The 23,577-nt window shown below is 50.6% G+C and overlaps 1 protein-coding gene across 7 annotated transcripts in view; it reads right to left on the reverse strand.

Moving 5' to 3' along the window:
• Window positions 1-1,947: 1,947 nt before the first annotated feature.
• The window catches only part of SCN5A (sodium voltage-gated channel alpha subunit 5), a gene marked incomplete at both ends in the record, with an annotated part of 85,611 nt that continues 63,981 nt past the window's right edge, over window positions 1,948-23,577 (reverse strand). For 4 of the 7 annotated variants that reach the window (XM_082848749.1, XM_082848747.1, XM_082848753.1 and 1 more), the window contains 8 exons: window positions 1,948-3,188; window positions 6,246-6,516; window positions 7,718-7,818; window positions 8,486-8,627; window positions 9,217-9,270; window positions 11,386-11,667; window positions 13,506-13,628; window positions 17,379-17,552. In XM_082848749.1, coding sequence (XP_082704875.1) covers window positions 1,948-3,188; window positions 6,246-6,516; window positions 7,718-7,818; window positions 8,486-8,627; window positions 9,217-9,270; window positions 11,386-11,667; window positions 13,506-13,628; window positions 17,379-17,552 — 2,388 coding nt within the window. The remainder of the gene's footprint in view (window positions 3,189-6,245; window positions 6,517-7,717; window positions 7,819-8,485; window positions 8,628-9,216; window positions 9,271-11,385; window positions 11,668-13,505; window positions 13,629-17,378; window positions 17,553-23,577) is intronic. The other 3 variants (XM_082848751.1, XM_082848750.1, XM_082848752.1) reach the window with 2 other exon arrangements.

Here is a 23,577-nt window from a genome sequence, read left to right on the forward strand (position 1 = left end):
AGGGAGGGCACACACCTCTCCAAGCCTTAAGAGCACAGCACAGAGAGCTACAAAAATAAGATTTCCACTCAGAGAAGTGTCGCTGGGACAGTTAAAAACCACATCCCACTCTGGACTCAAAGGGAACATGGGAGAAGAGAAATCACTGGGGTGGAAGGGGGTGGAGGCTGGGGCTGCCACCAAGGGAACTCAGGTGACAAGAAGAAACATAATACTTGTCTCGCCGGCAGTGTCCCCTTAGCTCCCCACGGCCAGCTCCCTGACGGCTCGGCGAGGTAGGTTAGGACAGCCAGCTTCTGGCTTCCCGGGCTGCCCTGAGAGGTGGCTGCCGCCGGGTGGAGGGCGGCTTTGCTGGAGAGCGGATTTGGGCAGCCGAGCCCCTGCCTGCACAGGCTCCACCAGCCACCACTGTCACTCTCAGGGTGACAGTTCTCTACATTAAAAGATTTGCATATGCTAAGTAGGATTGTCAGCAGCTGAAGAGGCCCTGGGGGTGGTAATTGGACTAGAAAAAGTATTTTTCCCTGAAAAGGCCTGCTCACAAGACCTATGGGCAGCCTGGCCGCTGCCCCAGAAGGTCCTGCATGCGGGTGCCACCAGGACCCTGGGCTGAGCGGGAGGAGCTGGTCCAGGGTCACACTACTCCCTTTCCCAGGGGGCCTGGGGTCCATTCCCCTCCCAGGGCACAGGGACTGGGCCTGAGCCTCCTGAGGCCCCTTCTCTGCACAGGGCCCAAACAGCCCTCCCCACTCCCATGCCACTGCATCTGGAGAGGAGCTGGAGGCCACACGGGCATCCCCTCACAGCTGGGCAGAGGCAGAAAGGTCCGGAGAGAGAGCCTGGGTGATGACAACAGACTCCCTTCTCCACATGGGCCAGGGGCCCCCGCTCTGAGGGCTGTTGTGTTTCTCAGCCCTAACCCCACGGGCTCAGCCTTCTCTTCCTCGCCTGTGGGGCAGGGCCGGCCAGGCTGGGCAGCAAGGACAAGCTGGGTGGCAGGAAGTGAGTGGGGCTCCTCCCTCAGGCCCTTCGTTTAACGTTAATACACTAACAGAGGCCACGCTCTCCAGGGAAGAAAGGCAACATCAGTGCCGAGGACCAGCCCTGGGACCCGGGACACTCTCTTCTGGAAGCTTGTTGTATCTGTAGAACTGACCCCAGGGTGGCCTGCATAAAAATACAAGGGGAAAATGGACCTTGGGTACAATGGAAGGCCAGGATGAGCCCCGGCTGACAAGAATCCCACCCATAGGGGCCGGGAGGAAAGGCCTGTCTCCCTTAGGCTAGGGCAGAAGAGGCTGCCTGGTGCTCACCTCGGGGAGCCCAGGCCACACGTGGCCTGTGTCTGGCCTCTGTGTGTATGGGAGCGTGCACACGCATGAAGGGGAAGGGGTTCAGCCCTCTTGGCACCTTAGCCCAACCCCTGGGCAGTGAAGGCCTGTGGGACCCACACTGGATTTCACTTTTGCTTTGACAACAGAGTCCCAGCAGCTCCATAGACACTCTTGTGCAGAGTTAAGAAGAGGCAGCGGGAATTGCTGCCGATCCGTCCATGAAAAAAGTTAGTTCTTTGCTCAAGTAAAAAAATATCAAATATAATAAATTTATGAAAGCCCGTTCACAACACCTACAGTCTCAGTTTTGTATTTTGTCTCAGCAGCTGGGATGGAGTTGCTTGTCAGAGCCCTGGGGTGTTGCCTGACCAGAACCTTCCACCAGGACTGGTACACTTGGGGCCTCTAGGGACAGGCCACCCCGAATGGCTGGCGTAGCCAAATGCTTCCAGCCATCAGCATGGTGCACAGGACTCTGCCTTGTCGGTCCACGGGGCTGAGGCTCATCTCTCACTCCTGAAGCCCAAAGCAAGGACAGATGGCCCAACGGCTGCTGGTCTGGGGCTGCATTTGGGTTTGCCATGACGCTGTGCGCTGGCCCACCGGGGCACGCTCACACGACAGATTCACGGTCCCTGTCTGGGGACGGGGGGATGTCCGCGAGATCTTCGCTGGGGCTGTAGTCAGATGCCCGCGCCTGGGGGTTATCGCTGGTGGCCCTGGTGACGCTGTCGTAGGAGGGTGGGAAGGACGTGGAGGAGATGGAGGAGCTGGAGGGCGGGACAAGGCGCTGGGAGAAGTTCTCGTTCATCATGTAGGCGATGAGGCCCTCCTGCTCGGGGGCATCCTCCTCGGAGAGGCCGCTGCCGCCCGCCTGCTGGCGGAAGAGGAAGGAGGCCTGCTTCATGGAGCGCCGCAGCAGGTGCCTGCGGAAGGCCCGCTGGATGATCGAGGCCGACACCTCCTCGTGCTTGCGCCGGAGTGTGGTGGTGATGGGCTCGTACGAGATCTTGGACGGGTTGGCCGCCATGAACTTCTCCTCCATTTGGATCTTCAGGGCGTCCATCTCCCCAGACTCGCCCAGGACCCTCTTGGTGAAGGCAAAGAGGATGTCCATGCAGTGGATACGGTCCCCGCTCACCATGGGCAGGTCCATATTGATGAGGCTTATCTGGTTGGGCTTGGCGATTCGGAGCGGCTCAGACAGGGCGTCAGCAAAGTCGGACAGGGCCGAATACTCAATGAACTGGGTGGCCTCCGGGTCAAACTTCTCCCAGGTCTCATAGAACATGTCGAAGTCATCCTCGCTCAGGGGCTCCGTGCTCTCCTCCGTGGCCACACTGAAGTTCTCCAGGATGATGGCGATGTACATGTTGACCACGATGAGGAAGGAGATGATGATGTAGGTGGTGAAGAAGAGGATGCCCACGGCGGGGCTCCCGCAGTTTCCCCGGGAGCCGTTGCTGTTGGGCAGGGTGGGGTCACAGTAGGGAGGCCCCGTGTTGAGGATGGGGCTGAGGAGCCCGTCCCAGCCTGCCGACGTGGTGATCTGGAAGAGGCACAGCATGCTGTTGGCGAAGGTCTGGAAGTTGAACATGTCATCAATGCCAGCCTCCCACTTGACGTAGGCGAAGTTGGCCATGCCGAAGATGGAGTAGATGAACATGACCAGGAAGAGCAGCAGCCCAATATTGAAGAGGGCGGGCAGGGACATCATGAGCGCGAAGAGCAGCGTGCGGATGCCCTTGGCCCCGCGGATCAGCCTGAGGATGCGGCCGATCCGGGCCAGGCGGATGACTCGGAAGAGCGTTGGGGAGAAGAAGTACTTCTGGATGATGTCTGAGAGCACAGTGCCTGTGGGAAACAATGCAGACTGTGGCCACTGATGGCATTGCTGTCCTCCCTCCAGCCCAGCATCGCTGGGAGGGGTCTCTGTACAGCGAGGAGCCAGGAAGTGGAGGCCTGGGTCACCTGGGGTCTGCAAGGACCCTGCCTCCACCCACCTCTTTGAGTCTCCATTGCTGCATCTGTGGTCCAGAAAAGGAGGACCTACAGTACCTGCATCTTTTGCAAAGTGCCTTCTTAGCTCTCTGTTCCTTAGTCTCCTGAGAACACCTGCAGAGCCGTACCAGGCCCATCTTCCAGATCTTGGGTTCTGAGGCCTCAGAGGACTTTCTCAGCATCTTGGTGGCCCACCTTGGATCAGAACTCGGGAAATTTTAGCTCCTTGCTACTCAAAGTGTGGTCCAAGGACCAGAAGCCTGAGCTCCTGGGCACTTATTAGGAATGCAGAATCTCAGCTCCGCCCCAGACCCACTGTGTTTTAACAAGCCCAGGTCGTTTGTGTGCGCACTGAAATACAAGAGGCACTGGCCAGGCAGTCGGCCCACTCCCCGCACCTCACCTGTCACATCTCAGCCTCTCTGAGGTGCTTCCTATGACCCTCTCAACTCTGCTAGCTGCCAGGCCTGCCCACCCATCTCCACTGACTACTCTGGATTTGGAGTTTCAAGGAGCAGGGATGTAAGTTATAGGGGAAAGAGTGGAATACACTTGCCCCGTATTGGCCCAAGTGACCTTTCCCGACTCCTCATATGATAATAATGTCACCGGCTGACATATGTCCAGTGTTCACTGTCAATAGGGCACTGGGCTGAGCAATTCATACCCATCCATTTAGCCCTTCCAACAGAAGAAAGGGCTTACCCTAGGAGGAAAGCTGATACCATCATCCTCATTTTCTGGAAGAGGAAACTTATCTAAGTTACCACCTAGTCAGTGAGAAGCTGCGATTTGACTCAGACACTCTGGCTCCAAGTCGACATGTTAACTATGCCTCTCTGGTACACAAGCTCTGGGATCACTAGGTGTTCCTGAGGACAGACTGCACCTCCTGGAATCTCTGAGACTATGCCTCAAGGGCTCTGTTCCTGTTCCTGACACCCGCATTCTCTAAAGCTTCTCTCCAGTCCCACCAGGCACAATCTCGCCCTCACCCCTGCCTGGGACCTCTCGGAGCATTTCCTGACCTAACTTCCAGCTTCTAACCATCTGTCCATCACTACAGCCATAGCAGCCCCTGCTTTTGCCTCTGAGTCACTGAAGGCAGGGTCTGAACATGGCAGAAAGATGAAAGCCAGTCACCCCAAGGCAGCGGTCTGTGGAGGCAGGGTCAAGACTGGGCCCTGAACACAAGTGACAAAAGAAAAAAAATATTGATAAATTGGACTTAAAAATAAAAGCTTTGTGCTTCAAGAGATAACAACCAAGAAAGTGAAAAGACAACCTACAGAATGGGAGAAAATATTTGCAAATCATATATCTGATAAGGGACTGGCCTCCAGAATATATAAAGAATTCTTACAACTCAATAAAAACATAAATAAGTCAATTAAAAAATTGAGCAAAGGATTTGAAGACATTCCTCCAAGACATTTCTCTTATTATATACCAAGATATACCAAGGAAAATGACCAATAAACACATAAAAAGATGTTCATCATCATTAGTCATCAGGGAAATGCAAACCAAAACCGCAATAAGATATCACTTCACACCCACTAGAGTGGCTATAATTAAAAAATACAGAAAATAACAAGTATTGGTAAGGATGCGGAGTAATTGGAACCCTCATACATTGAGGATGGGAATGTAAAATGGTGCAGCCACTTTGGAAAACAGTTTGGCGGCCCCTCAAAATTTTAGATTACTGGTTGCCAAGGGGCTGGGGAGAGGGAAAATGGGGACTAATCGCTAAATGGGTACAGAGTCTCTTTTGGGGATGAGGAAAATATTCTAAAATTAGAATGTGATGATGGTTGCACAGCTATGTGAATATACTAAAAAGTACTGAAGTACACTTGAAAGGGTGGATTTATGTTATGTAAATTATATCTCAATAAAACTGTTGTTAAAAAAAGAACTTGGGCTCTGAAGTTAAACAGATATGGGCATGTGCTATGGTCTGAATGTTTCTGTCTCCCCCTAAATTCATATGTTGAAATCCCAACTCTCAAAGATGATGGTATTAGAAGGTGGGACCTTGGTAGGTTCTTAAGTCATGAGGGTGGAGCCCACATAAATGGGATTAGTGCCCTTATAAAAGAGGCTCATGGAGCTCCCTAGCCCCTTCCACTTTGTGAGGACATGGCAAGAAGGTACAGGTTATGAACCAGGAAAAGGACCCTCACCAGAAAACATTATTATGCTGGTGCCTTAATCTTGGACTTCCAGCATCCAGAACTGTGAGAAGTAAATTTCTGTTGTTTATAAGTTACCCAGTCTGGTATTTTGTTATAGCAGCCTGAGTAGACTGTGTATGAATCCTGTCTCTGCTTCTCCCTAGTTGTATGATTTCCCTGCCTCAGTGCTGACTTTATAAGGTAAACTGCATGAGGCAGGTGATGTCTGAAGGAACCTGGCACATACCTGGGTGGCTAGACTCCAGAATTTTCCATCTCCAGGGATAACTTCTACTTTAGAGGGCCACCTGCCTCCCGACTCTGGAACTTCTTCCTCCTTCAGCCTAAGGGGCAGGCTTCCCTTGGGAAGGCAGGAAAGCCCCCACAGGTCCCATTCCCTTTCCCAGACTCATCCTTGAAGCTCTCCAATCAGAGAGCTGTGTTCCAGGGTTCCAGGGAGGGTGGGGCCAGGAAGGGGTGCTGGGTCCTCTACCAGGTTGGCCCCTTGGCCTGATTGGGCCCTCCCAGATGTGTGTGTGTGTGTGAGTGTGTGTGTGTGTGTGTGTGTGTGTGTGTGTGTATGAGATGGGGGTAGAGGCAAGGAATGTAGAGAGAAAAGAATGTAGGAGCCTGGTGTACTTGTTATGGTGAAGTACAGATCCAGGGCTGGAGGAGAGGGAAAGGCCTCGCCTGGGGAGGGCTTTTCTGCCCAGCCAACTTGCATACCCACCCACGATGGAGAGGATGACAACCACGAAGTCAAAGATGTTCCAGCTGTTGGTGAAGTAATAGTAGCGCAGGGCAGCCATCTTGACGATACATTCGCCTGTGAAGATGGCTACGAAGAGCAGGTTGATCTTGGCCAAGATGTTGACCTTCTCAGGGCTCTGGTCATCTGTCTCCACCATCATGGTCACCATGTTCAAGCAGATGAGAAACATGATGGTGACATCGAAGGCCTGCTTGGTCACAATGTCGAATATGAAGCCCTGGTACTTGTTCTGAAAGGAGGGGCAAAGGACGGGCTCAGCAGGGGTCTCAGACAGGCTAGCATGCCCCCATTGCTGCCTCTCAGCCCAGGCCACCTACCCTCCTACTTCATCCTCTGGCGGGGGCCAATGCCCCCAGACAGTCACGGGAAGAAGAAGTCAGGATGCTGGCCAGCCTGGCTCTCCTGCTGAAAGTTCCCTGGGCTTCCAGGCCCAGTCCTAGGCTCTCTCTTCCCTGAGACCATCTCTGATGGCTCTTCAGAAAGGGACCTCTCTTACCCCGAGTTTCCTCAGCACATCGTTCATCATGCTTCCCTTTTTGTTCCCACTGTCTGAAGGCTCAAGGTCAGATTTAAATTTCAGTCCTAGTAATTGTCTCAGTCCTCAGGTTAACAAATTTTCTCCACCCTTTTTATGGAATTTATTTTATTTATTCTACTTGGGACTCCCCCAGTGGTCCAGTGGATTCTACTGACTGTATTTATATGTGTCTTTAATTGTAAGATTATTTTGGGGAAGAGAGACGATTATAAATAAGTGAAAACACACGTCTGCGCATGCACACACACACACACACACACACACACACACACACACACACACACACACACACACACACACACGTAACCTAGAACCGAGCATGGAGAACAGGAAAGTATCAGATGAAATGGATGAATTAGATGCAAAAACTGGGGCTGCCACTTACAAGCTAGTGATTTAGGTACGATTCACTTAATTAACCTCAGTACTGCCCCCATCCTGCTCCAATACACACACACACACACTTTTTTGGGCCAAGGGAGTCAGCCTAGCAGAGAACCCAGCACCCCTCTGGGCCCCACCTACCAGGGAACTCTACTGCTCAGGGAGTTGCAAGGATGAGGTTATGCACGGGGGTGGGGGCAGGCTGTCCTGCGCTCCCTGGGGAAAGCCTGCAGCCCTGCAGGGGAGAAGGGGGCTCGCTGAGAGGTTCCTGTGGTAGGGGAGTGTCCCCTGGGCTGCCATAGCTGTCTCATGCCTTCCCTTCTATCTCCGTGAGACTGAGGCCCCTGTGTGTGGTTATAGGTCCCTCCTTTCCTGGACAGGCTGAGGGCCCTAGGCTGGGCCAAAAGACTGTGAAGAGGCCCTGATAGCTGGTCTTGTGGCATGGGGCCTTCCCAGGGTCCCCTCAGCTGGTCCTCCCCACTCCCACCAAATTGAAAGCCTGACTCACCAGGGGCCGTGGGATGGGCTTCTGGGGCTTCTTGGAGCCCAGCTTTTTCATGGCATTATAGTACTTCTTCTGCTCCTCTGTCATGAAGATGTCCTGGCCCCCTAAGTGCAGAGAGACAGGCACCAGCTTCATTTTGGAGTTCTCAGAGCCCCCAGCATGGAGGGCACAGGGATCTCGCCTCCTTGATGAGGATGCCAGGGTTGCACTCCTCCGCACTTCCTCTCCTGGGGGAGGAAAGTGTGCCTCTATCCTGCACCAGAGATTCCCCCCACCCCCGGACCTGCTTCTCCTGGGTCCCTGTCCCCATTCTCCTTGAGCTCTCTCTGACTTTGTGACTTGCAAATCCAGTCCCTACTCCCATCCTCTCCCCTGCTCAGCTCAGCCACCTTGGAAGTTCTCTCTGCCCACTTGGTTTGCCTGCCACCCAATCATGGCCCCTCTGATGGAGCTCCTGGAAGACCCTGGCCTCTGTGCAGTACCGCCCCCACCATTGTCCCTGATCACGGACCAGGTAAACAGACACAACCCTCACCCCAGGTTCTCTTAGGAGCCTCATCTCTCAGACTACGGCAGGCGTGGGGCCCCTTGTTACAGGCTTACAGCCCTAAGCAGGTCACATTATAGACACACCCCTCTCCCACCCTATCCCAACAGGAGCAAGAAGAGGACCATCCCCAACAGGAAGGAAAAATGGGGCCAGGAGCTGGAAAGGCTCCCAAGTCCCTGGCATCCAGCCTTGCCCTGCAGCCTGGGGAACCTGTGCTCTACGTATCTTTTTCTTCTGTTGGTTGAAGTTGTCAATGATGACACCGATGAAAAGGTTCAGGGTGAAGAAAGACCCGAAGATGATGAAAATAACAAAGTAGATGTACATGTAGAGGTTGTATTCCCACTGGGGCTGCTCTTCATACTAGAGGGGAGAAACCAGACCGGAGGTCAGACAGGCGGGAATGGGGGTGGGCTGGCTGGGTGTGTCAGAGGAAGGTCACCACACAGGGTGTATGTCTGAGTGTGTGTGATGGGTGGGTGGGGATGGAGTTGAGAAGAGTGGGTGGTGGCAGGTGATAAGGGCAGGCATGCTGGGCTCAGGGCTGGCACAGCGTCCCTGCATGGCTCCTTCCCCTGGGCCACTGGGAGGTTTGAGTATATGGGGGCATCTCTCAGCCTGCAACTCTCAGTGTGATGGGGGTGGAACACAAGGACAAAGGAGAAAGTTGATTTATGTCTCTGTTGGTTCCACCCCATCCTCCTGGGGTAAGACTTTGATTCAACTAAATTACAGTGAATTTAATTTGAAAGATATTTGTAGATTTGGGGACTCCTTGGGAGACCACACAACCTTGCCCCAGGGCCAGGCCTAGGCATTCCAGAGAGGCTCAACTCTGGGTTGACACAAGAGACCTGGCCCTTATGGGATGTAGACCCTGATTCCCTGGGGGCCAAGAAGCTGGGAACCTCGGGTGCCTGACTCAGGCAGAGAGGCCAGTGTGACAACCTACCCCCCTGGAGTCCACAGCTGCATACATGATGTCCATCCAGCCTTTAAATGTTGCCTGGAAGGAAAAAACAAAAGTAAGGAAATCATTTAATCCTGCATCTATGGAGCTACTTAGGGCTCCCGTCTGGGCAGATGAGGCCAGGAAATAACCTCCTACAAGAAGCAATCAGTCCATCCCACCCTTTCAGCAGTATCCAAACGGCTGGGCGGTCAGGGAAAGGCCTTCTTGTTCAGGGCCGAGGAGGAGGGGAAGCCAGCCAAGAAGGTCATACAGTGGGGGAATAAACTTCTTGATGTTGGCCAAGAGACTTCCCTTCAGATCCACATTCATTTCAGATTCTAAAATGACACAGAAGCGCACAGCAGGTATCAGGGAGAGAGAGGTGGCTCTTGGGCTCTCAGTTCTTACTTAAGGTGGACTCCAGGGCTGACCTGGTCCCCTTTGTCATGAGCCTTATTGCTTCTGCTTCATAGCTTTTCAAAGGAAGTCCCTGAAGAATCCCAACCTTCCCTCATACTTAAGGGGGTCCTTTTGCTAGTGGTGTGTTGGCAAATGGCTAACAAATGGCTTTCCAGAAGAAAAAGAAAAGCCCTGATTGTTGTGTTTGCCAACTTCTCTTTGTAAATACTCCCATCATTGCCATCCTTAAGTTGCCAACATGTCACTACTGAACACAGAGTCGGGAAGAGATGCACAGGAGCACAGCGTTGTAATATTTCCACTGCATGGATATAATAGGTGTGAATAACCTCAGGAGCATAGATGATAATAAGTGGTAATGGTGAGTTCTGATTTCGTTTCAATATCATTGAGTTAATTACAAGTTTAAAAAATCTAATTTTTAATAATGGCTTGCCAAATATTGGAAAATGTAGCAATTGGCTCTTGTGAGTCCATACGTGCTGGCGCTGGCATGGCACACAAGGCAGGAAAGAGGAGGCCGAATAGGACAAGGTCCTGGCACTGGCTGCATGGACTGCCCAAGTCTGGGATGCTATGATGATTCAGAAAGAGCCTGGGGGACATGCTTGCTGGTGAGACCAATTGCCTAGCGGACCTCACTTGTGTCCTTGGCAAAATCCGATCGTGTCCTGAGCCTACTTCCAGGGTATAAGCTGGTCTGCACAGACTTCCCATATCTAAGAGTTTTCATGAGTCAGGCAGGGCAGAGGGAAACCAAGGCAGCCACAGAGAAGGCAACTGCTTCAGCTCCCTGTGCCACGGGGCCCTCACCTGTACAGAGAGGCCTGGAGATGCTGTGGGACCTGCTGGGGACCACCCAAGGTTACGAGATGCCCGTGACCGAATTCTTCCCAGCCACTGTGCGGTTCTGTCTGCAACACAAAGGGGGCTTTCCTTCCAAGTTCTGACATTCAGAAGGGACAGTCACAGGGATGGAAGGTGCTCTGAGTTTGGCTCTAATCATGTTCCCCACTATGTATTTCAGGGGAGTCATTGGAGAAAGCTATCCCTGTGATTTCAGAGGTGGGTGGAGGTGTGAGGGGATGTGCCAAGCTTCCCTCTGTTCTGGGGACTAGAGACAGGTGTCTGGGCTTTTGGTTGGGACAGCAAGAACAAGCTGCAGCTTTGCATGTTATGGTTCAGACTGATTTCTGTTGTCAAGGTTATTTGTATGCTGTGCATTATAATCACTGAAGCCACTGTCCTCACAAATCAATGGAAACTTTGGAAAGACTGGGGAAGGCCATGCGTGTTTAAACATCACACATCTTGCACATTAGAGATGAAAGGAAATATATTCTTTTAACAACGCAGGAGGTATCACTACCTTTTATAACAGAGGGGCGGCCAGAGTCACAATTTTGCTACTAGTTCAGTCCCTGGGTGTCTATGGTCGTTCACTTGCAATCTGTGCCATCGTACTGCCAAACTGACTGCTATCCGGGGAGCTGGTTCTGCTGTAGTGCTGAAGCCCCAGGCCATACTTGGAGAATGTAGCATCTTCCTTAGAATGGAAAATCTGGGGCCTTCCCAAGCAGCCAAGAATTCCCTGGAGAATCCTAAGCCTCCTTTGGGCAACATGATCCTATCGTGAGGATCCAGAGTGGCCCCGCTCTCCCTCACCTGCCCACAGCACAGGGGAAGGTGCCTGTTGCTGGTCAGCCAGTAGGAGGAAGGAAGGCCCTTCCCCACCCCCACAGGACTTACCACCTGCAGAAGGGCCAGGTACCCGGCCCCCACGTTGTCAAAGTTGACTTTCACCTTGGTCCAGTACAATTCACCAGTCACGTTGAAAGACACACAGTCGCTCTTGTTGTTCACGATGGTGTAGTTCAAGGGCAGGTCTCCCTCAGTCTGGTTGATGCATCTCCCAAACTTCCCCGCGAAGAGGTTCACGCCCATGATACTGAAGATGAGCCAGAAGATGAGGCAGACGAGGAGGACGTTCATGATGGAGGGGATGGCGCCCACCAGGGCATTGACCACAACCTCAAGTGGGCAGAGAAGAGGCTCAGTTCCTGGGGGTGCCCAGAACACACACCCTTTTCAAGAGCCCCAAACTACTCAACCTCCTGGGTATAGGTCCCTATGGGGGTGGGGAACAATTCCTGTCCCCAGTGAAGGGGAACCCATGGCTGGAAGCTCTGGTGGGCAGCGAGGGGAGTGAGAGAGAACACACACGCCTTTTGCTTTGCACCCTAAAGTCTGACACAGCTCAGAACATCTGCCTTTCCCTTCTTGGCTCTGCCCGGAATCCATGACCTTCAAACTTAATTTTCAGCAGGGTCTCTGCTGGATGAGTATGCCACAAGTCTGATGAGAAAGGGCCTCTGGAGATACACTCTCTGAGCTAAGCTTCTGATTTCCTTTGGGGTTGCTGCTACCGGGATGGATGGGTGTTCTCCTGTAAAGTGTGCCCAGGGGACCTCCGGGTGGTACGTCTGGAGGGTGCTCTGACAGCCCTCCCATGCTGCGGTGGGAGCAGGGCTGGCAGGGCGGGTGGTGTGCGCGCTCCCTGTGCCTCTGCCCTCCCCAGGGAGAGGCTCTCTGACCCCATGGGGCCATGGCCCCATGCTCTTCATTTAAACTCACAGCACCCAGGAGAAGTATCCTTGGCAAAAATAACTGGGGACTCCACTCCAGTGAGGGACCTAGTTCTCAGCTATCTGTGAGCCAGGAACATGTTTGCCACACAGACTAGGAGCGGAGCTGGTGTGGGGCTGGGCGGTGGATATGGTAATGCTGACACACGCAAAGAAGGGGGTCGGTCCGTGGCCCCCCAGCAGGCATGATGAACCTGGGAACAGGGTGGGAAACCAACTCTCCCGTTTGCCCTTCTCTGGCTCTGTGGCCAGCAGCCACAGCAGAGGCATTCCTGGCAACTAGTGTCTCCCCCATGTCCCCTTGTCCCAGAACAAAATGTCCTTGCTCCCAAAGAGACATTTAACTTAGGTCGGATTATTCACTTGTGAACGGCTTCCCACCAGAAATAAACAGCTTGCTTCTCCATGGATTGGGGGTGTGAGCAAAGTTCAAAACCATCAACCAAACTGGGGCTGTGTAATGGTGCCTGCTGGGTCAGTGAGAGACACACAGATGTGTCTGCTAAAGTCACAACAGAACTGTGAACATTCTGTAAAAACAAGAAACAAAAAAAACCCCCACACACAAACACATGGGTTCGTTTTCTTGCTATATAAAATGGATAATGTTTTTTCTTGGTGGGCTTTTCAATTTGCCTTATATGTGCACATTCTTTGGTAAAATTTGGTGACTTGAAAAAAACGCAGAGGGCTCTGCACTTAGAAAATAGTGCCAAAGAGCTTACTAAGCAAATACAAGCTGCTCTCTCATGGTGAGAATACAGCTGGCTCCTTCCTTGCTTCCTTCATCCTCCCTAGCACTGCCCTACTGCCTATCACAGACAGAGGGAAGGCAGCCTGTGATAGCCAGGAGGCAGGGGACAGGGATGGACACATGGAGCCGGGGCACACACAGACACGAGGCCCCGCTGGAGAGCAGAAGCCGAAGGGGCCCTGGGCCGGTGGGGCTGGCTGCAGCTGAGACGCCTGTGCCCCAGGCCTCACTTCCTCTCCATTATCCAGGGCTCTCTGGCCCTCGTGGAGCCCACAGGGCTGGGGGTGGCAGGCCTGGGGGGAGGTTCGCACAGCTCTCCATCTCCGAGTGCCACCAAGCCCAGCCGTGCTTCCTGGAGATCCTGCACATGCTCCCACCGGGTCAGGGCCGCCTGGACAGCAAGTGGGCCTGCGGGTCCCCTCCATGGAGCCACCTCCCACTGCCCCTGTGGGAAGAGCCACCCCTCTTACCCTCATGCCCTCAAATCGTGACAGGGCTCGCAGGGGTCGGAGCGCACGCAAGGTCCGCAGTGACTTGATGGGGCCCATCTCAGCAAAGCCCAGCGCGTTGGCCACCAGGCTGATCAGCGAGACCTGTGGGAGGCAGGGTGGGAGTGGAGCCACGGGGACAGCTCGAGACAGTGGCAGGGCTCCTGGCCCACCGAAAACAGGCTGGGTGTGAGAGAGCCAGCAGGTCTTCCTGTGTCCAGTCTTTCTGATTCCCGGCTGGATCGTTTTCACAGGCTGTCCTGCGTTGGGCCAGACTTCCTGCGGCCCAAGAGGCTGGGGGCAAGCCCAAGCATGTCCCAGCTTTCAGACCTTCACCGAGGGCCTGCTGTGTGCACTTCACACACACACACACACACACACACACACACACACACACACACACACACGTCTGTAATAGCCACAATCACCCCAGGACTTGTAATGCACCCCCCAATGCTACAGATGAGAAAACTGAGTTCCAAAGCCACGCGCTAGTGTGGAGGAGCAGGGTCACAAAGCCTGGGCTTTAGGTCCCATGTGCTTTCCTTCAAGTCAGATTCTTGGGCCTGCCCCTTCCCTGCCCCGAAGTAGACTCTCTGGGGAAGAAGGACTGTCCTGAGTTGAGTATGAGCAGACAAGACAATCCTGGGGCATTTCCCCAAAGCTGGACCTCACAACATTCTGCCGTCTTCAAAGAAGGGAAGCGCAGATGGAGCCCCTGAGGGCTGTTCTCTGCTTTCTCTGCCCCGCCCTCACCAGGGCATTTCCACCCAGCGGATTTTATCCTTCTAAAGTTCCAGGGGCATCCAAACCCTTCTTATGTCACTGCTGGCCGGTGATCACAGGTTAGAAGTGGCCTCCTGCCTGACCTCGCCGGCAATCACCATTACCACCACCCTAGCTCTGAGGGCAGCCTGACGGTGGTGAGGGGCTGCAGGCGGGGCCCTGACTCCCGGACCCTCCTCCCAGGCTTGGAAGCAGCAGGTTGGGAGAAGGCTGGGCAGAGGGGCTTGGAAGAGGAAGACTCCCAGGATGGACTTCTGTGCTGCCCCGACCCGGGAGAGGATGAGGGGCATCTCTCAGGGACTTGCTGCTGAGGGCAGCCAGGTCCGGCCAGTCTCCCCGCCTAGCTCCCAGCAGGCCAGCCTTGTCTGTTGCTTCCAAAGCTCGCCCTGCCTGCTCCACCCAATGTCAGTTGATGGCAACTCCATCCTTCCAGCTGCTCAGGCCACAAGCCTTGGCATCATCCCTGCCTTCTCTCTGTCTCTCACATCCTACATCCAACCCATCAGGATTTCCTGTTGGCTCTGCCTTCAAAATATGTCAGAAGTCCAAATATTTCTCACCGCTTCCACTGCCACCATCCTGGCCAGGCCGCCATCATCTCTCCCCTGGATCACTTCCACAACCTCCCAACCTTCTCCCTGCCTCCACTCCCCTCCCCCCCCACCCTGACAGGGTGATTCTTTCATAACATGAGTCAGATGATGTCGCTCTTCTGTCCAAAGCCCTTCAACGCCTCCCCATTTCATTCTAAATAAAGGCCCATGGTTTTCAAAGGCTGCATCCGTTCTACCCCATGCAGTCTGGCCTCATCTCCTGCACTTCCCTTCCCCACTCCTCTGCTCCAGCCACTCTGGCCTCCCTGCAGTTCCTCAAGTACCCCAGGCACCCTCCTACCATAGGACCTTTGCACTGCTGTTCCAACCTCTGTTTGGAATGTTCCGCAGACATCTGCCTGGCTAACCCCAACCTCCTTCAAATGTCACCACAGTGAGCCCACTCTGGCCAGCCTGTTTAAAGTTCTAATCTCTATCTTCCTTTCTCCCTGAGTCCTGGCCCTCCTAACCCCCTTCCCTCTCTACTTCCTCTTCTCCATGTGTATACATCACCAGCGTAATATAAAGCTGGCTCACGTATTATGTTTCTGGTTCACAATCACCTTCCTGCGTGCAGGCAGGGGTTTTGTCTGTTTTGTTCCCCAAGATCCTCAGCATCTACAACAGCACCCACATACAGCAGATGCTCAATAGTATCGAAAAAATGCATGAACTGAACATGGAAACATCCTTTTCCAGACCTTGAGGCCTGAAGTCCACCATTTCCATGAAGTGTGGGGATAGGGGGGCATGGCCAGTGTCTGGAAAGCTGGATTCCAGCACCCACTTCCTTCTCCTTGACCTTGGGCCAGGCCCTTCTCTGCTGTGAGCCTCAGTTTCCTTCTCCACAGGCTGATTCTCCAATCTTGAGAATTTCAGGCCCTTAGGCCTGGCCTCAGCGGAGTTCCCCAAGGTGGCAGGTGGTGGGAGGTGGGTGGGCTTCCCCAGAAGTCTTTGCAAACTCTATCTGGCCTGCCCTGGGGGAGTCCCAAAAAGCTGCAGGAACAGCTGGGTGAGGGGGCCTCAGGGCAGAGCTGCCAGGATCCCAGGCCTTCCCCTGGCCCTTTGGCAAGGAGGCTTCAGGGGTCCTCTCCCTCATCTCAGGGAGGCTCTGAGGGCTCTAGGCTGTAAGAGCATCCTGAGCTCCCCCCGTCTCTGCCAACCCAGCACCTCTCACCCCAGCATTAGCATCGGCCACTTGGGGTGATGAAAGAGGCCTGGGCTGGAGGCCCAGCAACGTGGATCTGTGTCTCCACACATACTCTAGCCCACGGAGCCATTCAAGTTTGTCCTCCCACCCAGGCCTGGACCCTGGCCAGGCCCACTGGCAGCTGAGCCCCTCCCTTTAGCTTCTGGGCCCGAAGTGGGGACCAAGCACAGGCCTAAGCTCTTCTATAACTATAGGAAGGACAGCCCCTGCTGGTGGGCAGGGCTACGAGTGTCTTCTGGAAAGCTCTTCCCAGCCTGCAGATCCTGACCCACATCCTGCTGTGCGAGACCCACCACAACCAGATGATAAGTCCTCGCCTGAGCCCTTCGCCATGTTCCCTCTGCCCTTAGGGAACACAGATCCAACGCTGCCCCGCATTCTGAGGCTCAGTTCTCACCCCGCCATGGCTACCCTCCCACCTGACTGTGCTCAGGAGCCCCACAAGACCCCGCACTCACCCTGCTTGGTATCCAGAAGTGTCCCGGGGCCTGGGGAACTGTGGGGCAGGGGCCTCCCATTCCATCTGCCAACTGGGTGCTCAGGGGATATGCCAACCTCCTGCCCCAGGTCCCCTGGGCACACCGGAGGTCAGGCAAGCCCTGCCAGCTGCCTGATCACCCAGGGCAGCCACCTGGAACCCCTCAGCCAGTGTTCATGCTTTCCTCCTTCTCACAGGGGACTGCAACCCCTCTCATCCTCCCCAAGTGGTACCTTCTACCTGAGCCAGGAGGATCTCCTGCCTGCCCAGCACTCTTTCCCCAGTCCCGTGCCCTCTGGTCTTTGGCTCATTCCATCTCCTATACAACACCTCCTCTGTGTGTGGACATGTAGGCTCTTAACCGGTCATCTGTGTAGTGGGCCTGACAGACACTTCACAAGGTGCCGTGGTGAGGGCTGCAATACGGGCTCATCGCTCCCCCTTCTGGACGTCCTGAAAGGGTGGGACCCCACTCCTACCCTGGCTCACACCGCTGCGGGAACTGCACGTCACTATCCCCCGTGGTGAGTATAGTTTCTCCCAGAAGCCTAGGTTTCCCTGTGTCCCCAGTCGGGGGTTTTGATGGCAGAGCCCAGGTATCCGCTCTGTGACCCCAGACTCAGGCTTCCTGCCCCTTTGCCCACCCCGTGGCACAGCCAAGATGCTCCACTTCGTCCTGCTGTCTCCTGCTGCCCTGTCCTTCTGTCCTTCTGTCCCTCGGCCTCAGCTCCTTCTCACACTGGCAACGGGCGCCCCCCTCCTCTCTTCCCTTCAGGGGCCACACTTACATCCACAATGAGGAAATCGAGCCAGCACCAGGCATTGGTGAAGTACTTCTTGAAGCCATAGGCCACCCACTTGAGCAGCATCTCCAGCACGAAGATGTAGGTGAACATCTTGTCGGCATACTCCAGCAGGACCTTGATGGTCTTCCGCTCCTCCAGGTAGATGTCCTCGAAGGCCTGCAGACCAGGGTAGACAAGGTAGACATGATATCCTGACCCAGCCAGTCCCACCCTGCACAAGCCTTCATCTCTGACAGTATCTGCTGCCCAGGAGAGCGGGGCAGAGGGGAGCCATGTCGTGGAGGGGATTCCTGAGTGTGCCCTCTGAGCCGCGTGTGCACCATTGCTGGGTTAGGAAATTATGTTATGTGGTGTGTGGACAACAAGGCAGAATGCGTAGTGAGAATGCTTCCTCCTTCACTTTAAAGAGCAAGTCTCAGGTCAGTGCTAGTGCATTGTTAAGACCTCTCTAAAACAGCTCAAGGCCTGCTGCTAGAAACAGCATACACTTCCCCCACCCCCTCTACTCCACTGTGTTTTTACTCAATTTACTTTGGCAATTACCTACTTTTCATAGGAAACAATATGTGTTTCCAATGACAACAATCATTCAAAGTTGCCCTTTAAAATAAACTTATTTAAACAAACAAAAAAACAGTGAATGTTCATCTAAGGCAAAATTTTAAAGAAATGATAGTAAAGGCGGTTTGTAGATATGAAGATTAGGAAACACAGGACTAGATGAAGTCAAACCTCCTGCAGTCCTCAGCATCTGGGAGTCAACATTCCTAAAATGCTAGAAGTTGTCGGTCTTTCCCCACCTCCTCACTGCTGCCTCAAGCCAAATCCCCGAGCCAACAGAGAGACTCAGGAGGCCCCGCTGCCCTCTTCTAACTCCAGGCTTCTGATCTGTACCTGCCCCTCCTGAGTTACCTTCCCCTATCCAGAATGTGCTCTGAGGCTCCCAGTCTAGGCAACTGAATGCGTCACTGAGGGCCCCAGGGAGCTGCCTCCACCTGTCGCTCTGGGCCTCCCTGTCTGACTGCAGGGCCCCTGTGAGCTACAGTGATCCAGGGGGCCGGTGCTGTCAGCAGTCAGATTAGCAGACCACATAGCTAATCTGGTCCATGTAGATATGACAACAGGATAATTCAGGCCCCAAAATGGACTTTGGGAGTTGTTCAAGACAGAAAGTAGGCCTGTTTTCTTCTGAGTATAAAAATGTATATGTCTTATAAAAAATGAAATAATACAGAAATTATAAAAAAAGAGAATAAACAACAACAAAAAAACCAAACAACCCAATCAAAAAATGGACAGAAGACCTAAATAGACATTTCTCTAAAGAATACATACAGATGGCCAATAGGCACATGAAAAGATGCTCAACACTGCTAATTATTAGAGAAATGCAAATCAAAACTACAATGAGGTACCACCTCACACTGGTCAGAGTGGCCGTCATTAAAAAGTCCACAAATAACAAATGCTGGAGAGGGTGTGGAGAAAAGGGAATGCTCATACACTGTTTGTGGGAATGTAAGTTGGCGCAGCCACTGTGGAAAATAATACAGAGGTTCCTCAGAAAACTAAAAATAGAATTACCATATGATTCAACAATCCCACTCCTGGGTGTACATCCAGACAAAACTATAATTCAAAAAGACACATGCACCCCCTGTGTTCACAGCAGCACTATTCACAATAGCTAAGACATGGAAACAACCTAAATGTCCATCAACAGAGGAATGGATAAAGAAGATGTGGTACATATGTACAATGGAATACTACTCAGCCATAAAAAAGAATGAAATCATGCCATTTGCAACAACACAGATGCAACTAGAGACTATCATACCAAGTGAAGTAAGTCAGAAAGAGAAAGACAAATATATGATATCACTTTTATGTGGAAACTGAAATATGACACAAATGAACCTATCTATGAAACAGAAACAGAATCACAGACATAGAGAACAGACTGGTGGTTGCCAAGGTGGGGGGGATGGGTTGGGAGAGGGAGGGAGTAGAAGGTTGGGGTTAGCAGACGTAGGCTTTTATATACAGAATGGATAAACAACAAGGTCCTACTGTACAGCATAGAGAATTATATTCAATATCCTATGATAAACCATGATGGAAAAGAATATAAAATAAAGAATGTATATATATGTATAACTGAATCACTTTGCTGCACAGCAGAAATTAACAAACATTGTAAATCACTATACTTCAATTAAAAAAATTGATTAAAAAAAGAGAATAAAAGGCATCTCCAATTTTATGGCACTAAAGTAACCTCTGCTAACATTTAGGTTAACATTCTTTCAGCCCTCACTATTTGTGTGTATATATTTGAGTGCACGATTTTATAAATAGGCTAAAATATTTTGCTTTGAAATTTCTTTTTCCATGAAACAATCTTTTGTGAACATTTACCTACTAAGTAATGTGAATACATACAAGATCTATCATTCTTTTTAAAGGCTGTATAATATTTCATTACTTGCATATACTACTGTTAATTTAGCCATTGTTTCCAATTTATCCCTAGTAGAAACAACATTGCAATGAGCACAGTGTCTGATTATCTTGAGGACAAATTTCTAGAATTGAGGTGCCAGGTCAAAGTTATACTTTTGGTACAGATTAGGAAAAGGACCTCCAAAAACGGACACCAATTTGAGACTCCTTCCACAGTGCATGAATGTGGCTCTTTCCCCACCACCCATACTGGTGCAGTTTCTCCTTTGTCACATTTCCCAGACTAATGAATGAAATTTGTATTTGTTACATTTTAATTTATCTTATTACTAGTGATACTGACATCATTTCCTTGGATATTTGCAGTGTTCTCTTTATAAATTGCCTGTTCATGTCCTTTACCTATCTTTTCACTTGATGGTCTGGTTTATTTGGGGACATTAACTCTTTGTTTTATATACTTTATCCTAGTTCTGTGCCTTTAAATTTTGTTTACTTTTGTTTACCGTACTGAAGTTCTATACTTTACTTTCAATTATATAATTTAATATATTTATATCATTTGTTATGATTTTCATTTAGTAAAACCTTTGGCATCATGTTAAGAAAGTCCTTGCCAGAGACTCCCTGAACAAGATGGCAGAGTAGAAGGACTTGAGCTCATCACCTCTCATGAAAACACCAAAATTACAACTAACTGCTGAACAACCATCGACAAAATGATGGGAAACTACCAAAAAAGATACTCTACATCCAAAGACAAAGAAGAAGCCACAACAAGATGGTAAGAGGGGCACTTTTGTGACACAGTCAAATCCCATGCATGCCACGTGGATGACATACAAACTGGAAAATAATTATATCGCAGAGGCTCTCCCACAGGAGTAAGAGTTCTGAATCCCACATCAGGTTCCCCCAGCCTGGAGGTCTAGCATTGGGAGGAGGAGGCCCCAGAGCATTTGGCTTTGAAGGCCAGTGGGGCTTGAGTACAGAAGCTCCACGGGACTGGAGGAAACACAGACTCCACTCTTGGAGGGTGCACACAAGGTTTCATGTGCACTGAGACCCAGGGCAAAGCAGTGGTGACACCATAGGAGCCTGGGCCAGACCTACCTGTGGGTCTTGGAGGGTATCCTGAGGAGGCAAGTGTTGCCTGTGGTTCACTGTGGGGGCAAGGACACTGGTGGCAGAGGCCCCAGGGAATGTTCATCGGCATGAGCTCTCCCAAAGGTCAACATTTTGGTACTGAGACCTGGCCCAACACAGCATCCTGCAGGCTCCAGTGCTGGGATGCCTCAGGCCAAACAACCAACGGGGTGGGAACAGAGCCCCACCCATCAGCAGACAGGCTGGCTAAAGATGTCCTCAGCTAACAGCTGCTTGACACACCCCTGCTCACCAGAGGGACAAGACTCAATGCCACCCACCAGTGGGCAGGCACCAATCCCTGCCACCAGGAAGCCTGCACAAGCCCCCGGACCAACTGCACCCACCAGGGGGCAAACACTGCAAGTGAGAGGAGCTACAATCCTGAAGCCTGAGCAATGGAGACCATAAAAACAGAAAGTCAGATAAAATGAGATGGCAGAGAAATATCTTCCAGATGAAGGAACAAGATAAACCCCCAGAAGAACAAATAAGTGAAGTGGATATAGGAAATATACCTGAAAAAGAACTCAGAGTGATGAAAGTAAAGATGATCCAAGATCTTGGAAAAAGAATGGAGGCACAGACTGAGAAGATACAAGAAATGTTCAACAAGGAGCTAGAAGATTTAAAGAACAAAGAGATGAACAATGCAATAACGGAAATGAAAAATACACTAGAAGGAATCAATTAAAGAATAAATAAGGCAGAAGAACAAATAAGTGAGCTGGAAGACAGAATGGTGGAAATCACTGCTGTGGAACAGAATAAAGAAAAAAGAATGAAAAGAAATGAAGACAGTTTAAGAGACCTCTGGGACAACATTAAACATACCAACATTACAAGGATCTCAGAAAGAGAAGAAAGAGAGAAAGGGCCTGAGAAAATATTTGGAGGAAGCACAGAGAGTCCCATACAGGATAAACCCAAGGAGGAACACTCCAAGACACATATTAATCAAACAGACAAAAATTAAAGACAAAGAAAAAATATAAGAGCGACAAGGGAAAAGCAACAAATAACATACAAGGGAATCCCCATAAGGTTATCAGCTTATTTTTCAGGAGAAACTATGCAGGCCAGAAGGGAGTGGCATGATATGTTTAAAGTGATGAAAGGGAAAAACCTACAACCAAGAAAACTCTACCTAGCAAGGCTCTCATTCAGATTCAGTGGAAAAATCAAAAGCTTCACTGACAAGCAAAAGCTAAGAGAATTCAGCACCACCAAATCACCTTTACAACAAATGTTAAAGGAACTTTTCTAGGTGGAAAAGAAAAGGCCACAACTAGAAACAAGAAAATTTAAAATGGGAAGGCTCACTGGTAAAAGCAAACATGCAGTAAAGGTAAGAAATAATCCACACACAAATATGACATCAAAACCAGCAATTGTAAGAAGAGGAGAGTACAAATGCAGGATATTGTAAATGCATTTGAAAGTAAGAGACCAGCAACTTAAAACATCCTTGTATATATACAGACTGATATAGCAAAACCTCATGGTAACGACAAACCAAAAATCTATAATGGATACACACACGGAAAAGAAAAAGGAATCCAAACACAACACTAAAGATAGTCATCAAATCACAAGAGGAGAGAACAAAAGAGGAAGGGAAGAAAAAAGACCTAAAAAAAACAAAACAAAAATAATGAACAAAATGGTAATAAGAACATACATATTAATAATTACCTTAAATGTAAAAAGATTAAACACTCCAACTAAAAGACACAGACTGCCTGAATGGATACAAAAACAAGACCCATATATATGCTGCCTACAAGAGACCCATTTCAGATCTAGGGACACATACAGACTGAAAGTGAGGGGATGGAAAAAGGTATTCCATGCAAAGGGAAATCAAAAGAAAGCTGGAGTAGCAATACTCATATCAGACAAAATAGACTTTAAAATAAAGACTGTTAAAAGAGACAAAGAAGGACACACAAAAATGATCAAGGGATCAATCCAAGAAGAAGATATAACAATTGTAAGTATATATGCACCCAAAATATATACTTACAAAAAATAGGAGCACCCCAATATATAAGGCAAATACTAACAGCCATAAAAGGAAAAATCAACAGTAACAGAACAATAGTGGGGGACTTTAGCACCCTACTTTCATCAATGGACGGATCATCCAGACAGAAGATCAATAAGGAAACACAGGTCTTAAATGACACATTAGACCAGATAGACTTAACTGATATTTATAGAGCATTCCATCCAGAAGCAGCAGAACACACATTCTTCTCAAGTGTACATGGAATATTTTCCAGGATTGACTATATGCTGGACTACAAAGTGAGCCTCCGTAAATTTAAGAAAATTGGAATCATATCAAGCATCTTTTCCAAACAAAACGCTATGAGATTAGAAATCAACTACAAGAAAAAAACTGTAAAAAACGCAAACATGTGGAGGTTAAACAATATGCTACTAAACAACCAAAGGATCACTGGAGAAATCAAGGAGGACATCAAAAAATACCTAGAGACAAATGAAAATGAAAGTACAATGACCCAAAGCCTATGGGACATGGCAAAATCAGTTCTAAGAGGGAAGT

Source organism: Leucopleurus acutus, assembly GCF_964270905.1.
Source record: "Leucopleurus acutus genome assembly, chromosome: 10".
In the NCBI taxonomy this organism is placed as follows: Eukaryota; Metazoa; Chordata; class Mammalia; order Artiodactyla; family Delphinidae; genus Leucopleurus; species Leucopleurus acutus.